The sequence below is a fragment of the Symphodus melops genome, assembly GCF_947650265.1.
Source record: "Symphodus melops genome assembly, chromosome: 10".
Taxonomy (NCBI): Eukaryota; Metazoa; Chordata; class Actinopteri; order Labriformes; family Labridae; genus Symphodus; species Symphodus melops.
In genome coordinates this window covers 5028241-5045908 of record NC_136700.1, presented here as the reverse complement: position 1 = coordinate 5045908, position 17668 = coordinate 5028241, and the positions used below count along the sequence as shown (strand labels likewise).

Sequence of the window (17668 nt, the reverse complement as noted above, 5' to 3'; positions counted from 1 at the left end):
CTCTCTGACCAGAGGAAGCCTCATGTTAAAATAACTCTTATTTAAAAAAACCTGCTCTTCAGCCGGGAAGGGAAAGACAAAAGATAGCAAGTGTAGAGGCTCTGGCAAAAAATCTACGCTAGACTTTAATTTACTTGCATCATTTTGTTTCCTTAATTCCATATTTTTCACGCGTTCAAAGAGTTGTGTTATATAAAATGATTATTTCTTTTCTACCTTAATTTGAGCTCTTCAAAGCAGCCATGTCAGGTTTTAAACAGAATCTCATTTGGGAATGTTGTGCGTTTTGTGTTTAAGCAACATCTGCCATTTTTCAGGATGATTGCAGGTGTAAAATAATTATATTGCTGTTGAAGAAATGTCTGAGGTAGACAGCAGCCAAACATATTGCAGGTGTGAACATAATCTTCCCACTCTTTCCCCTCCATTCCCCTCTATTCCCAATCTTTTAAGATCCCAATGCTTTAGGACAACATGGACCTGACCACGCTTTAATCGGCGGCGTTGTCGCAGTCGTTGTCTTCATCACCATGTGTCTGATAATAGTGCTTGGACGATATTTGGCAAGACATAAAGGTAAAGTCACTTAGGCTCCCCTTAAATAACGATTGCCTTACTTGGAATAAACACAGGTCTGGTATCTTTCAGCAGGAGGTTAACTTATTACGGCTCTTTCGTCTACAGGAACATACCTAACACATGAGGCCAAAGGAGCAGAAGACGCACCCGACGCAGACACAGCCATCATCAATGCTGAGGGAAACCATGTGCATGCAGAGGAAAAGAAAGAGTACTTCATTTAGACTTCTGTTGCTCTTTCCCTTTTGTTTCATGACTACTTTTGACAGCATACATGCAAATTTTAAGCCGCCTCAGCTTCACTACATGATCCGTTTTGCTTGACTTACTTATTCTTTTGTCTTCTACAGAAAGCTAATGTTTGGATATGCTTGTTTTCAAAGCATTTGCTGACAATATAGCCTTCTTCTTTTGTAATTAATGTAATCCATGTACAATTGAAATTGTTTTCATTTCTGTCTCACGGTGCCTAAATGCTGTAGATTTTTCTGCATTTCTTTCATTGCTTGTGTTGTCTCTCTACTCTTTCTGACTTTAGCCGTTATTCTACTTTATGTACCTATATTTTTTTTTATTCAAACAGAAATAAGTTAAGTTGGAGTGAAGTCTTAACTTTTCAATCTGTTGAAAAATGGCAACATGTTGTCACACATTATCATCAGAAGACTCTTTGGTATACAAATTGTTTTTGGGAAGTTTCCAAGCATTAACCATTAAAGGCCATAGCAACATACATTCACATCCATAGAAGCACAATCCATGTGATTGTCTCTTGATAAAATCCAATCCTTCTTAGCACTGTCTGAATATTTCTGCATTGATTTCCATGTTTTTACATATGCTGTTGATTTGAACCAACATGGAACAAGTAAAAAAAATTAAAGCACAAAAGTCTGAGGACTGACATGAGGGGTGAACACTACCACTGATTCTTGTCTCAGGATTCAATATGAGTCGAGATGGAGTGACGGGTTCCAACCGATAAAGATTTTCAGTATATTTGCTGTTATCGTCATGTATGAGAAATGGTGATTTTGATGTAAGACCCAAACAGGATGAGTGGAACCTTGTGATGGTTCATTATTTATGTTGAGTTTATTTGAACAACTATGCTCAATGTGTGGATATTGCTGTAAAATACTTTGCTAACGTGAATATTGGTGAACAAAACTGTTGGATCTCTGAAACATTGCAATTTGTATATTAGCATATATAGTATTTAAAGTATTCCACAAGTCTTAATTTCTGCCAATTATTTTACAAGAGGTTGTTTTGCCTGATGTAAATAATGTATAAGTACTCAATTTTAGTAAACGATGAAACACCAGTTAATGATTTTAGTTTCAGGTCTTTTCAGTTGATGTCAATTTAATGGGATTGTTTTCACACTTTTTCAAACAGGGATTCTGATGAAATACTTAAACTGTAAAAAAGACAAAAAATCTGTGAAAAAATAAATGTATTTATTATGATTGATTGACATTTATTATATAATACTATATTGATTGATATTATTGCTGTTACTGAAGTAGTTGTCTGACATGAACTTTTCCATTTTTTAATTCTGTAACTTCTCATAAAAACAATACAAGGATCACCGTTATGGCCTTTGAGTTTGCTGCAAACAGTACTAATGACATGTTGAGGCATTGGTGAATCAGACATCCCCTCACTGTAAAAAGTCACTGTATCAAAGACATCTCACCACATTGCCAATGCTCATACATGTTATTTTGTTAGTTCAATATGATGCTATAAATAAGTCATTTTGTACAAAGTTTGAATCGCTGTAATTTATTTGCTTTTTATGGGGGATGTGTGAGGTTTGCTTTTTTCTCAGTCTTGAAATTCATTTTTCAACTATGCCACTGTCGAAGAAGAAAAAAAGAGAGACAAAGTGTGGATTAAAATATGAACAACTTGAAAACTGCCAATTTGTTGTGACTAGGTTTGTTACTTTAAATGCACTCAGGAGAAATTCTTTGTGCTGGTGAATTACATTACATTACCCACAGTCATAATATGAGTCTGCTTACCTACAGAGATATAAAAGGGAAAAATATATTGATGGACAATGCTTTGACCAGAGCTGCACTGTAATTGTTGAACCATAAAACTGTCGAGTATTACTCAGCCTTTAGTATTAATAATATATGCAAAGTGTTGAAGGATTAAAAAAACATGGAGCTCCTCAGGAACATTGCCTGAAGCTCTCAGCTCCTCTTATGATTTGTGCATTAATACAAGAGGACAAAGGGAAGACTTGAGTCTCCCAAAATTCTTCCCTCTCTCACTGGAGCTGACTTCGATATGCTTGAAGTGGCTTCATGAAACCACCCGCTGATGTTAATGTAGCAGGCTGCTGTTGCCCTTGTTTTAACAAGCTTCAGAAAAGAAGTGGGCTGAGGACAACTAGAGGCAAACCACTTCCTGATCTAAGGAATGGCTAAGATTTTGAGGATAAAGCTGATTGCTTAAATAGAGGGTGAAATGATAACACTTAGGATGAAAACTTCATTGATCTCCGGAGGGAAATTAGATTTTTTTTTTTTTTAAATAGCTGTTATATCGTCTATGTGGAAAAAGAGACAGAGGGAATAAATATGCTTATAAGGTGCCAAATTTAAAACTTGTTAGAGGAAAACAGGTAAAATAGAAGCAGCAAAATAAGAAAAATAGAATGGAGAAATGTGGAGTTAGATGCAGGTGTTGCTTTATTATTGTTGGGAAAATAGGAGTATAGTTTGCCTATTTATAGATTGGTAAAGCTATTTGCATTCCTGTTTTATAATTACTTTAAGTAAGGATTACTGAAGGATAAATATGTGCTACAGATGAGGATTAGAAAGCGTAAAATTTCAGATTTCACAATCTAAAAGTAGGATAAAAAAACAACGACAATTGAGTAAATGAAGCATTCAGTAAGAGCACATTAGGTATCCCAAGAACATGGTGTGCAACTGTGCACTGTATCCACATTATCTAAACAAGGCCATATGTTCTAACCATAAGTGTAATGGTCTGTAGAAAAGCATTATAAAAACTACACCTCATCAAACTGCCTTACGCAAATGTTATAGTGTCTTACATTTCGTGGTATTCTCAATACCTTAATGTTCAGTACAGCCTTCCAATTAGGAAAACAAAAGAAAGCACCTTTATGGTCCATTACTACTGCTTCAGTAGCAAAGATGAACTTTTTGAAAACGGATGTTGGCTATAATAGCTTTGTGCGGGTTACTGAGCTAATGCTTAATATCTCAACATCCTTAAAAAGAGGTCTCGTTCCAGGACACGGGGCATGTGTCATTATGATCCTCCATTCTTCAGCTCCCATTGACCTTGAGCATAATGTTGCTTCCCAGCAGACTAATGTTGCCATTATCAACACACTGTCCGGCCAACCATCTGCCTGCTGCACACATCACCCCGCTCCTGCTCTCCTCCCGCAGAGACAGTTCCCCATGCTCACTTCATAATCATTACCACCAAAGAGCCCAGCCAGTTCAAATAAACATCAGCTCCAACTATCCCACTCCTTCCTCTTATTAAAGGCTCTGTGCTTTGTTAAGCTATGTAAATGGAGATCGACTGTCTTGAATAATGCCTGGGATAAAATAATGCTCAGAATCAATCATAATTTAGTAATTGGATATTTTTGGAGGGACACTGATGCAATCATAAATATAGTCAGTCGGAACATGGATTTTCTCTCTACCCTTGAAATGTGAGAACCGTACCCTGGGCTATGTAACAATCACAGCATGACCTCTGAGGAGGCCTTGTAAGTCTTACTAAAGTGAAGAAACTGATCTCCACTGTACCCTATAGGCAGGGTCCATATCAGTCCTCCAGCACACAATAAGCTCTTATCATTGCAGAACAGAAGTCTCTGACAAAATCCTTTAGGGACGAATTGAAATCTTAAAAAATATATATACTTAAACATACAAGGTCTGCAGCACATTTCAAATGTGGCAGTCTTGTTTTTTGAGCTTACAGTCCTTACAGTTTCCAGTCCTGTACGATTGTACAATCAAACCAAAATGCGTTCCGTTTTTCTCGTTCCCAAATAAGGAATCTGGTTGTTACTTTTCATCCCACAGTTCTTCAGTGGATTAGTGACATCTGGAGGAGCCTTAGCAAGACTGTGCATGAAAAGCCCCCCAACCCTGACACAAATAGCGGCCTTTCTTTTGGATTAACGGCATAAAGTTTTATGCAGAAATAACAGTAATTTTACTTGTTTTCACTATCCAAGCATGTAAATTGCCTTATATTATTCACTGGGTGATTTTCTGAGGAGGAAAAAGGATAAAAGGATTTTAGAGACAGAGTGGGGTGCAAAGTGAATACCAAATCTGCTGAACAGAACTTATGAAGAAATGTTTTTGGTCTTGATCATATTTGTAATCACAGATTAAATAGTTATTTTTGGCAACCAATGATTCCTTATAATAAGTAGAAAATAGCTATCATCTATGTTTTCTTTTCTTTATATTTGATTAAAGAAATGGAAAATGTGTCATCTTTCATATTGCCTTCCAGGCAGGACGAGTATTTAGGAATAGTTTCCTTGTAATGACTGCTCTGCTACTGCAGCCAAAGATAGGTTGCAAAAAATAGATATGAAGAACAAAATAAAAAATGTTCCATGTCCTTTTATTTTTTGACAGTTTATTCTAACGTAGCACAGCCTAAAAAAAATAACATCATGTTTACAATACTGCTGATACCTTGAAAAAAGAGTCCTTTGCAGGAAAATCTCTTGATCATGCCAACTCACAGTGCAGGTTCATATTGTAGATTTGTCAAAATACCCTCAGGTAGATTTGCTTAATCTTTTCTTGCTTTTTGAAATGTTCAAACAGCCTATTTCCATGTGGAGCTAAAGGTAGAGCCCAGCTGAGCCTTCTGTTGCCCCTTTTGACTTACAGCTGCAACGTTCACGCCTCATCTGCATAGCTTCCAAATCAGAGGGCTGCAGGATATTATCTTGAAAGGTGTTTTGCCTAATCATATTTGATAAGATTAAACAGATCACTCAGACTTCCACTTGTGACAGGGCCAAGTGGAAGTTAGAAGAAGTCAAATGATGTGGAACAAGGAACATGAGCCTGTGTATCCCCCTGGATGCATCACCATGCCATTAGGCTAGATGAATGTGTACAGTCAGATACAATTCCCTTGTTTGCTGCATGAGGGCTTCCACTTTGTGAGGCAGCGGCTCTGCTGTTCGAATCAGGCCGCATGCAAGCCCACAGATTGATGACTGAAACAGGGATACCAACTGTATTTTAAACTCATTCATCCACACAGGCTCACATTCTCTGTGGTGCATCTTTAAATAGCCTGCCCTGGGATTGTCTGTCTGCCATTTGATTTATTCTGTGTTATATTTTTAGATCTAATTAAAGCAAACTTTTCTGTATTGTTTGGCAGAATTTTGAACCGTGCAGGCTCTGGGGAGTACATTAAGGGAAACCTTGTCTCGGGTCGTCTTTTGGGTGGGATAAAGCCAGTACCTGTGGCATAAGGTATGCAATAAATAATGTGCCATCTGTTTGGATTTGAGCACAAGAGATTCTTCCCATGAACTCACCAGAGGCTTAATTAAAGTTGGAATATTAGAGAGTAACAAACTGATGTTGCTCCAATAAAACAACAGCTATAGGAAATTCTTTCATTAGGCAGATAAATTTTTCTTTCTGAAAAGAGGGCGCTGCACTGTTGGTGTTGATCCTTGATCAAAAAATATCATTTTGACTCTTTTTAAAGCGGTGTCTTTGTAGTCATTCTATGAATGTACTGCACAACCTTTTAGATGCTAGTTTCCATGTTTCTTAGTCAGTCTTGCATCTCCAGTTAATGTGCATCTGTCATTCGTGCACAAGCTTTTTCCCTGTTTTTTTTTTGTTGGGGAGGGGGGGGGGGGGGTTATGGGTGGGAATGTTACAGTTTAGTTGAGTAGAAATTCATAATTTTGTAAAATACATGCAAACATATCACTTATAGGTCACATGAAATGAAATGAAAAGCAGTTTGAGAGTAGAAAAAAACACTCCACTGCTGCGCTGAGCTAAAGGGTCTGAAACACAAAAGAGAATCCAGATTTCCATCGCTTAGATCTAATGGATGCATATAGGAAATGCACAAGTAGCTAAATGCATAATTTGCAAGACAATAACTGGATAACATTTTTGTAAACGATTATGTGTCACTACCTCACCGTAACCTTTTACCAAAGGCAACAATTCCTAACTTTTGTTATTTGTATTGTTGGAATAATATAATTTATCTAAGTTGTTATATTTCTCAAAACTGTGGTGGTTGAAACCTTGCTTTAATCATTGCTTTGGTGTGTTAATTATTAAATATTAAAGCACTCCTGGTTGCATCACTGATGTGACAAGAGAACAACTGTGAAGTTTTCATGGACATCCCGCTGATGCTCTACATCTTTAAGTAATGAGGAGCGATAGTTATTTTTGTGTGATGGGTTAAATAAGAGTTCATAGATTTTACGTAATTAAGAATTAAACAATTAGAACTACATATTTAATGAACATAACATAATATGCCTTCTCCAGTGATTTAATTCCCTATATCAAAGAACAATCACTGCAAACAGCATTTTAATGAGTAAACATTGTATAGAAAAGGTTCTGGCGAACGGCTATGATGTGCATAAAGGCTGCCAGCTATTCTGATGTGGGTGGACATCAAGTATTGGCATCAGCTTCATTATCATCAAGGTTCTCCTCTCCCTCCTCTGGTCGTTTCCTTTTCTCTGCGTGTAAAGAAGTGCAATTGGACGCCATTAGTTTGATTGCAATGGCTAAAAATAGAATTAGTAATACGATATATGCTTGACTCAGGGTACTGTTTTTTAGAATGTAGTTTTATTGATTGCACATGTAATAATAATCACATAATCTCAAACACAAATTTCCCACATTTAGACGATGAATCATCTTGATCCAATACACACTACGTTTAGAACTTAAAATGTCATAATGACTCACATTTATTTTAAGTTGGTATTATAAATAGAGATTCCTTTAATCTTTAACTTTAAACTTTAATCAACATTTGCAGAACAACATCAACTACATTGTTTGAACAGCGTTAAATGTAACCATAACTTGTGGCTCTTTTGACTGGTCTACAAAGCCAGGAAACATGATGTACTGGTTTTAAGAAGAGCCCACTTCTGAACAACAAATACACATATGGTTTGTTTATGAGAAGCTGTACACTTTAGCTATCCTTAAAATAAGATGATAGCAGATGTGACGTTTAATTTAAAAGCATTTTGATCCAAACTGTTAGTCTGGCAATTTTAAACTGTTTTGGTTTTGTTTTACCACTAGTTTATGGCAATGTCTCCAAATCATGGAGACAGACTTCTTCTACATTAAAGAACTTGCACCTGCGAAGATGAATTGCAAACGTAAAACAAAGATCTTGCCTTAATTTATAGTGGTGTAGCTTAAGTTAAAGAGTGCATATAGAAGGAGGGGAAGACCCTGTGGGCTTGCTAAGGCTTGAATACTTCCTTAGCAGAGTGCCACTCGTCTTTGTGATGCCAGTCAGTGTGATGGTGAGCCTCAGGGATTACTCCAGACAGACAGCTCAGTAAGACAACTGATTAAATAGTGGTGAGAAGAGGGAAAATGTTTAATTCAGCCATATTTAGTATTCATGAGATGGATAGCCATACAAGAGTTCACCTTGAGGGGTCATCAGAAGAGAAGGTCCAGAATCCCAAAGAGCTGCCAGGCCAAGTTTCCACAGAGCACTTGGAAACACAAACTGATTGTGTTTTTAATTGCTTTGATTATCAAGTTTACTTTGGCTGAATTGAAAATGGTAATGCAACACAAGGCAAATTAACAGAATGATATGCTGTGAAAAGGAGTTCTGTTGTGCAGCTCCTGTGACATTGTGATGAATTTAGAATCCCTGCACAACTTCAACAGATACAAATGAATACCTTCTTCATACATTCAAGTCGGATGCATTCATGCATTACAGTATACTCTTGCATTCATGTTTTATGACATTATAGAATGTGTCAAAAAAAAAAAAAAAACTTGTGCACCTGATTGGCTGCATTAGGAGATTGCATCTTGTTATAAATGTAATTCACTGCCGATGTTACAGAATGTATTGTTTTCACGTTGGAACTAATACTCCTGAATAACATAGGAATAACATAGAATAACAAAGTTTAAATGTGACACATCTGAGAATGACTTGATAAATACATACCAAGAAAGAAGAGTTTGAACTGTTGATTATTTCTGTCATGTTGAGTAACATATTATTACAAGGAACACTTTTCTTCCTGCCAGTTTTTTCAGTCAGTTTGAGAACAATAGGAGATAAAGCTGCTGCTGTGTGAATCTTTTTCAGGACTTTGAAGATTTCTCTGCATAGGTTTGATGCTTCAGCCTTATGCTCACACAATCTTCTATTCTATTTCTGCAGGTTCAAGTAACTTAAAACAAATACTATTTTTATTAGGTTGGCTCTGTGAGCGAGTGCCCGTCATAGCAAAATCACGAAAACCCTGTATTGGAATACCTCACTGTGACGTTCAAAACTAATTCAATTATATGCATCACCAGTTCAATAGACCAACAAAATTGGGTTATTGTCTGAAGTGAAGTAAAAGAAAAAAAAACTGAAAAATACCAGTAAATCATGTGTGAATTAAGTTTAATGTGAAAATGATTTTCCCAGAGAGTAGCTAAAACCGGCTTCAAGAACAAAGAATGTGACTTCTTAGTCAGTGGCTGAGCTATTTGTATGTACCCAGATTCAACATTAGTTTTATATATGCGTTTACTTTGTTAAAGGTTCTTACAAACCACACCTATAGCTGACGTTCAGATTTGACATACAGTATGTACAGTATTTATGTGTAGCATCCTCTATTGACTTCTGTCGACTGACAGGCCGTCGCCTGTCAGTTTTGGTGATTACTTCTACGGTGAGCGCCGGTTGATCCGAGAAATGTTTTTAGTGGGAAAAGTTGATTGATTCACAAGCTGCTTTTTTTTTCTTTTAATCTTTTAATGATTTTTCTTCTCTGTCAGCCCAATCATAAAAGTACACAGTGGGCTCGCCCACAATGTTAATCATTTTAACTATGCTCCCATCCCATACTTTCATTCAATGTAATATTTCACAGAACAGTGCAGTGCTTTAAGGCAGGTAAATGAAAGTGAGCCAAACATCACCATTGGCCCAACGTTCAACACCTGCATCACCTTGCCTTGTAACTGCAATTCTGTGATAATGATGTCAGTGTCGCAGAGACCCTGATCAGAGGAAACAGAATGGTACTCGAGAGATTTCCAGACCGACTGTGCAGAACCTTGATCCACAGGGCCACCTCATTGACATTGAAGCGCAAACTTCTAAGCTGTGCATCAGACAGTAAGAAGCCTCTTTATTCTTCTACATACACACAAATATAGCTGGTGTATATTTGGTGCAATCTGTTCTCAACTGTGAAGACAGAAATAATGACACAGGTCAAAGTGCTGACTCCCTTCTAACAGCGTTATAATCTGTACTTGTATATTGTGGGGATGTTAGTTTTAGGGTTTTACCCAAAACACTTATAAAGACAGTTGTCCAAACAACTATACAGTTAAACGGTCTTGACTTTCAAAGTAAGAGACCTAACCTCAGTCTAACTGGTTATGGATTGCTCTATGAAAAAAAAAAAACACTTAGGGTTTCAATTTGCAGTACTAGTCAGTTTATATATACACATCTGTTGTAAAGTGGTCTACACTTGACCTGTTCTGCTTGTATTGACCGGTATTGACCAGAGGTTGTGTTGATAACTTGTACCACAGCTGTAACTACAGTGTAGCTCAATAACATGACCTATACTGACCTATGCTCAATTACTTCAGATAACTATGGAAGGAGTTAGATTTTTACAAGCAGATTTGATTCTGTTTTCCAGTTACTGATATCAGCAAGGATGCAGTCAGCAGATGGCTGTTTCGAAGGTCGTTTTCCATCCATTTTTTTTCATACCTATATATGCACAACTCCACCATAGGTTTTAATGAGAATGGCTGTCTTTTCAACAACATTTCATTTCCTCCGTGAACCTCTGGTGGGCGGGACTAAGACGCAAGTGGAGGAGACAACTCTGAGGACACTCTGTGCAAATAAGGGACTTGAGATCCAGCCATTGTTTTTAAATAAGTTCTTTGGCATTTTAAACCAATATTTGGACATATGCTGTTTAATTTGTACATTTACAGTTCTGCACTGATGGCAGTGAAGGACTGTAGAGACTCATCCGAAAAAGGCAAAAGATACATACAAATACACACCCGTTGCTATCGGCGGGCCATAGGGGGACGGGCCCTAACTTTAGGAGCTTCTACAGTCATGTGTGAAAACTCATTTTCCATGCTCCAAAGCGTCTTCTCAGAGCATCGGCGCAGTATGCTGCTCGGAATCAAGGCCCAGCTGTTTCAGCTTGCTTTTAAAAAGAACCTTAAACAAGTTTATGTCCGGATGGAATACAAATACACTAAACCATATTTTGGAATGAGCTGCTCATCTTTACAGTAAGCTAGTTTAAATCACCCGAGAAGGTTCTCTGACGCTGCATCCAGCTGTACTGACAGGAGGACTGGCGAGAGGACAGCGCTGCGCTGCCACTCGAAGTACCAGTAGTTTCAAAGTCTGTGTGTGTGTGTGTGTGTGTCACATGTCAATGTATATCCCTCTATTGACTGCTTTAAAATGCAATGTTTAAGAGATGCTTCTGCCAAAGTTTTACACTTTTACCGTTACAAAAGAAACAAATAAAATAAATTGTCTGAAAGTCTAAACGTACCTCTTGAATCATTGTGAGATTGCAACAGTTGACAAAACACTAGATTGAAAGATTGTTTTTAACAGTTAAGAAAAAAAGACTTTTAAAATATTTACACAAATACATTTTACTTGTGAGTTTTAACTATGCAAAATTTTTATTTTTTTTATTTTACATTTTTGTTTTGTAACAGTGTAACCATTGCTTTCAAAATATTTAATACAAACAAAGATTTAAAGACATATAGCTTAAAGACATTTAGCTTGTTTATGTTTAACTGTGCAACAATTGCTTTGTTGCTTTGCCTTTTCTCTGTCTTTCATTTCAAACTCCTGTTTCCATGACTGCCATATGGTAAGCAATGCCAACACCACCATGCTGGGCTTTCCATCCTCCCACCTTTTTCTGCCATTATTAATTTATGTGAGGGTCAAACAGATCATACACGTGTGAATCAATTCAGTCCGAATAATGTCTCACCAATAAGTTTGATGATTCATTACCGACAAAGGAGTGAAAGCCAAGCTTCTAGGCTCTCAACTAATTTGAGAGTCCGGGCCCTCCAATCTTAGATCCTCCGGATCGGCTTTTAATTCGGACCGCAGTGACCACACCCTAATTTCTAATTCACATTGTATATCCCACTCATTACCCATTACCACCCTTTGTTCCCAATATGATTGACACTGACCGTGTGATAGTTACACAAATTCGAGTCTTCCCTTTAGCATAGCATTAGTGACAACTACGTATTATTTTTTTATATATTTGCAGTATGTCAGCATTTACCATTTAGTTAATAATTTGTATTTCTTTTAGGAATGGGACTTTAACCAAGTGATTACGAGTAATTAATTACAAGAAAATAATTTAATCACAGTTTGCCCCATAAACAGCGCAGAACTGTTTGTCATTGCTCCGCACTCGTTCTGCGCTAGCTCTGCCACAAGCACAAACAAGAAGCTTTTGCAGCCTAAACTCGACCAAATGACTGGCTTCAGTAGCAAAATTACTAATTCAACATCTGATAAACTTAGAAATTCACTCGCTAAATTGGTTGCTCTGGAATGTAGACCACTATTAGTGGTAGAAGATAAGGGGTTAGAAAATGTGCTAAAGGTAGCAACGTGTGATCCAACTTTCCAACTGCTGTGCAGAAAAAATAATTTCAAACAAGATCCAAACTGAGAAGTAAGAAAAATTGCATGCATTGTATTCATTCATCCACTCAAATCCACTCAAATCCACTAGAACAAAAAATGTAAAATACTTTTTCTTTGTGAAATCAGCTTCGTTGATGTCATGTTGAATAACATCCAGTTACTCCACCCTCAGATGAGACTAAAGACCCTCATGATGGCAGAAATACTAACTAGTAGAGGGCCCTTGAACAAATTTAGTAATGCATATATGAAAATATCAACCAAATGATTTGATTCAACTAAAGTCAAAGTATGTCTTTAGTTTAATGACATGTATTTGATCTTTTGATGGTAATGACTTTGTGAAGTATGGATTGGATTTTCTTTTTTAAAAACTCTACTTCATCTTTGAATCCATCAACAGCTCAGAGCTGTTTATGAATGTGTTGTTTATGAACTTACAAGTACAAATTCAAAAAGCCCATTTAAGCTGCATCAGTCTTGGCTATTTATAGGAGGGAAGACTGTTGAGTCATAGCCATATACAGTACATTACTTATGATGAAAGCATCAACTGACTGATTCACTTGAGAGACCTCGCTGTAGAAATTCTAACTGAGGAAGAGATAATAAACAGGATGAGGGGGTGGACAAGTTCGCTCATCCAGATTCTGAGTTAAATGTCTCGGGGGGGGGGGGGGATGGAGCTGTTGATGTACCTGCGTGAACTCTCAATGATAAACAAACGAAAAGACGACCCCTCTGATGCATTTTCTGAGGAGGAAAGTTAGACGTCTGATTGAGGCTAACATCGTCTTCCTGAGGGGAAAGAGAGGAGCGGAATCACTTTATGCCTCTGATGAGGATGAGCAACCCCTTCTCATAACCATCTCCTCATGTGGTATCGGTTCATCAATTACCAATACGATAAATACTTTTAATGACTAAATTATTGTATAAAACAAACAAACATAACATATGACAACACAATATAGGCTTTTTGGAAACACTCAGATATTTTGTCTTATTGTTACATAATGTACAAGGCCACAAAGGCAACCTGATTCTTCCTTGTCATGAAACCTATCAAAATCAGTAAATCACAGGTAACATCTAACTTTGATTATATAAGGCTGCCATCTGCTGGGCAATGTAAACCAAGAACGTTCACAAATCCAATCCAATATGTGTTAAGTATAAATTAGACCCGTTTTCAAATTGTGTCCTTGTGAATTCTGTCCATTGTATAATCTTTGTATAGCTTTACACAGCACCACATCCCTTATGAAAGACACTCAAACTGGTGATTTTCTTAATTTCATTCATTTGATCAGTAAATGTTTTACAAAGACTAACCTCTGAAATGTCCCCTCAGAGTTCAAACTCCTCTGAGGAGATGATGTCAGTGGTATCTTATCTTCCTAAAGACTGTCCCTCAACGTAAAAGTCTCACAGAATTGACAGCAACAGTATAAACTGACAATGGAGTTTGAAAGGTACAAAATATAAGCCCTCAACATATGTAAAGAGTGCGCTTTGCTCATTTAATGACCTAAAAAACAATCCCAAAAAATAATCAACTTTACACTGAACGCCAAAGAAATTAATTCCACAAAAACCTTTCAAAATGTTATTTTTTATTATGACTTCCATCTCAGTCTTTGGGGGACTGAAAACAAGATTCAGTATACACACATGTCCCACATAATCCTTGATTGCCCACAATTTATCCAACGAATGATCATTCTTGGAACATTGGACTCTCTGTGGAAATGTTATCTATAATGACAAGGAGGCACCTCCACAGATTTCATAAACAGCGTAGTTAATATTGCATCACATCTGAAAATCTTGTAATAGCCTGGTAATAATACACAATGGTGCAATCTGAGGAAAAACACATCGAGGGCCAGGTGTGATCTGGTGCATCTGCAGGGGTATTAAAATGACCAATATAACTGCAGTCTTTGAAAAACTCCCAGAGAGAAAACACCTTTAAAGTGTATTAGCTAAAAAAGTAAGATGTTTGTTTTTCCAATTCTGGACATGTTCTTTTAGCTTTTATTTTAATTAGGTCCCTGAGCTGCAGCAATAAAAAGGTGATTTATTTATCAAGCACTTCAGACAATCTGCTCACGATCCATTTATGTGCTCTCATGTGAAACACAAAAATCCTCTAAAACTGTAATGAATACATTTCAAATTAAGTTCAATCTTATTTTCAGAAACAGAGACAATAACATGGAACAAGTATATAGTTCTGTCAACTACCTCCCTTCAATGCCAAAATATATCTGAAAGACGTCACAACAGCCTTTCTCATTTAAAAACTGGTACAGCTGCCCAAGGTCCATGTGATTACCTCTGTTCCCATGGGGGTCAAACATCGCCTCTTCAAAGCTTGTGAATTTGCGCAGGGAGTCTATATTTTCAACAGTCCTGCTGTCCTCGCCCTGATGATCAAGGGGAATGTCCTCTCTATGTCGAATCATGATCTTCTTCCATGTCAGAACCTTCACTCTGTGAAATGGGAAAAAGTTTGGAAAATAATAAACCTGGTACCTCAGCAGACTTCTGACTGTGATGTCAGCTGCTACAAATAACAAAGTTCAAGCTACCTGGACCAGAACTCCTCGCAGGCCGATTGAGGACCTTCCACACACACAATGCCGGGCTTTCCAGGCATGCTAAACCCTGAAAGGCCCAGCTCCTTGGACCACTCCAGGATGTTCTTTCTCTTGGTCTTGTTGTAGATGTGGTGACTGTAAATCCACAGTCGACTGAACACTTCCTCAGAGTGTGAAGAAACAATCTCCTTTTTAGAAGTTGGTGGTGCTGATGAACTCTTGGTAATAAAGAGCTGCAGGTTATCTTTTACCCAATCCACAGCTGAGAGCACACATACTTCCCCCTGACAGTTTTCCAAGAGATAAGTGTTGAGATCCCCATGGAGCTGTGTCTGCTGGGCTCTGCTGAGATCAGAACACCTTGGGCAAGAATCAAAGAAGTCAAGTTAAGAGGCATCCAGAGCAGATTCAAGGCCTTCTAAACAGAACATTTAAATCCTGATGAGCAAAACATCTGATGAAAATCCTCAAGATGCTAATTTCTCAACACAATACTTTTCAGATTTTTATGCAGAATTTAGATTTTACGTAGGAACGTGGCCACTTGGTGGGAAGGAGAATAAACTGAAACATATGCTCTCCAACACAAGCTGCATCACCCAATAGCAATTAGTGCTATGAAATAAAAACCTCATACAATAAAGAAATTATGGTATGGTATACTGCCCTACAAAGCAAAAAGGCAGTAACTACGCGGAGTGCAGAACTGAGAAAAATGACTCTAAAGTTATCACCTCGTCCAGCCTAAGTAGTTGTAGGTATATTATTGGACATGTGGCATTTTTGTTACTTTATATGAGCTTATTCTTTGTATATATCAATCATCATATTTTATTTGATATTTTACCCCATTTTACAGTTACTGTGTTCTTGCTTTGTATTGCTTACCAAAAATGTGCCACAATACCAATACAATACCAAGGGAAAAGGCAGTAACTACATATTCTTCAAAAAACATTTAATCACAGCTTGTGTTAGATACGCTGCATTTAGAATAATTGGAATCCTTTGTTTTCCTGAACATGGATATACTATGCCCAAAGCCATTTGACCATTTTTGGTCAGTGTTTTGGTGCTGACATGGCTGCTTAAAAAGTATTTCACATTTCAAGTTCCATGAAGGCCCAAATGGGGACAGTTCATTTGGAATAGACCACAGCATTGTGTGACTCAATTAAAGTTGTGACATCACTGTGCAGTAACATGGTTGAGATGTAGGCTAGTACTAAAAAGCATGAGTAACTGGTATGAAACAAAGCAAGAAAACAGTAATGGCTTTTACTGTGTTTTTGCTTTGTTTCACTCGGGCTTTTTGCAGTTACTGTTAAAAAAAAATAATGTTTTTCTCCAAAACGATACACATTTAAGACAAGATATTTTGTTACATAATAAAGGATGCAATGAATGTCACGAAAATGATAATAACTCATTTTTGACCAAAATTGCAGTTACTGCCTTTTTGCTTTGTAGGGCAGTATAGGTGTACAATCGTTCAGCTTTGAACATTTTCAGCAAGGCCATCAAAGAAGAAAATAACATTTTACTTTCTGGCAATTTCACATTCTTTGTGTGATTAATCTGGTGCTCATCTGTGAGCCGAGACAATACCTTAGAGCATGTATAGCTTTAGAAAGTAATTGGTCTCTTCGAAACTCCCTAAAATATACCTGGATATATATATATATGGACCTGATGTGATTTTTGGCCAGATTGTTTTTTTTGTTTTTTTTAATTGTCTTTATTTTCAAACCTTTAATGAGGCTCACCTGACTGTGATCTCTGGTAACACACTGGGATATTCGGATGGATAAGCACAAGATAGAATAACATTCGTCTGGTGAAGAAAACAAATGTTAAAGACATGTTGAAAGCACATTGACATAATATAACAGTCTTTTTTTTTTCCAGTTACCATCTCCGTGCTTGCAGTGTCCAACTTGTATTTGAGGAGAAACTGCGGTCTGGAAGGAGGAGGGCTGCCTGCAGACTCTGAGCCCTCCACGTACTCTCTGAGCTCAGCCAGTGCCAGCTGGTCTGTGATCTCCAGCTCCTCCTGGGTGGGAAACATGCTCGTCAGCAGCTCTATCTCTGCGAGCTGACATTCAGCCCACTCCAAGGAAGAGGACATGTTGACAAAGACAAACCAAAGAGTCGTTTTTTTACATAAAACTCGATGTTCTCGAGCAAATCCAACTTTAATGATATTCCTGCTTTAAGTTAATTTTACGCCACGTTATTACACATTACAGCCTGCCTAAATAATGGCATGTTGCCTGTTTAACGGCATCTAAAATGTTACTCCATCAAGTCTTGCCAAGCGTGTAATATCAATACAATATAATTAAATTCGCTTTATACAGAATAAGACGCAGGACAAACACACTGTTGTAGGTCTGTATGTGTTGCTCTAGTCTACGCGAAGAACGCAGCCTCGTTAATGAACGAGTTGTTTCAAGTCGGAC

At 37.4% G+C, this 17668-nt stretch overlaps 2 protein-coding genes across 4 annotated transcripts in view; one reads left to right on the top strand and one right to left on the bottom strand.

The window, feature by feature from the left end:
• Positions 1-2532, top strand: part of LOC306830182 (cell adhesion molecule 2-like) — a 125463-nt gene extending 122931 nt beyond the window's left edge. For all 3 annotated transcript variants that reach the window (XM_079353473.1, XM_079353472.1, XM_079353471.1), the window contains 2 exons: positions 454-576; positions 685-2532. In XM_079353473.1, coding sequence (XP_079209599.1) covers positions 454-576; positions 685-803 — 242 coding nt within the window. In that variant the 3' untranslated portion in view covers positions 804-2532. The remainder of the gene's footprint in view (positions 1-453; positions 577-684) is intronic.
• Positions 2533-14194: 11662 nt separating this feature from the next.
• rwdd2b (RWD domain containing 2B) lies at positions 14195-17511 on the bottom strand. The gene is made up of 4 exons (XM_079354614.1): positions 17119-17511; positions 16973-17040; positions 15198-15566; positions 14195-15099 (listed from the first exon to the last, which is right to left on the bottom strand). The coding sequence occupies exons 1-4, from the start codon at positions 17332-17334 to the stop codon at positions 14847-14849; spliced, it is 906 nt and encodes a 301-aa protein (XP_079210740.1). The 5' UTR covers positions 17335-17511; the 3' UTR covers positions 14195-14846.
• Positions 17512-17668: the final 157 nt, after the last annotated feature.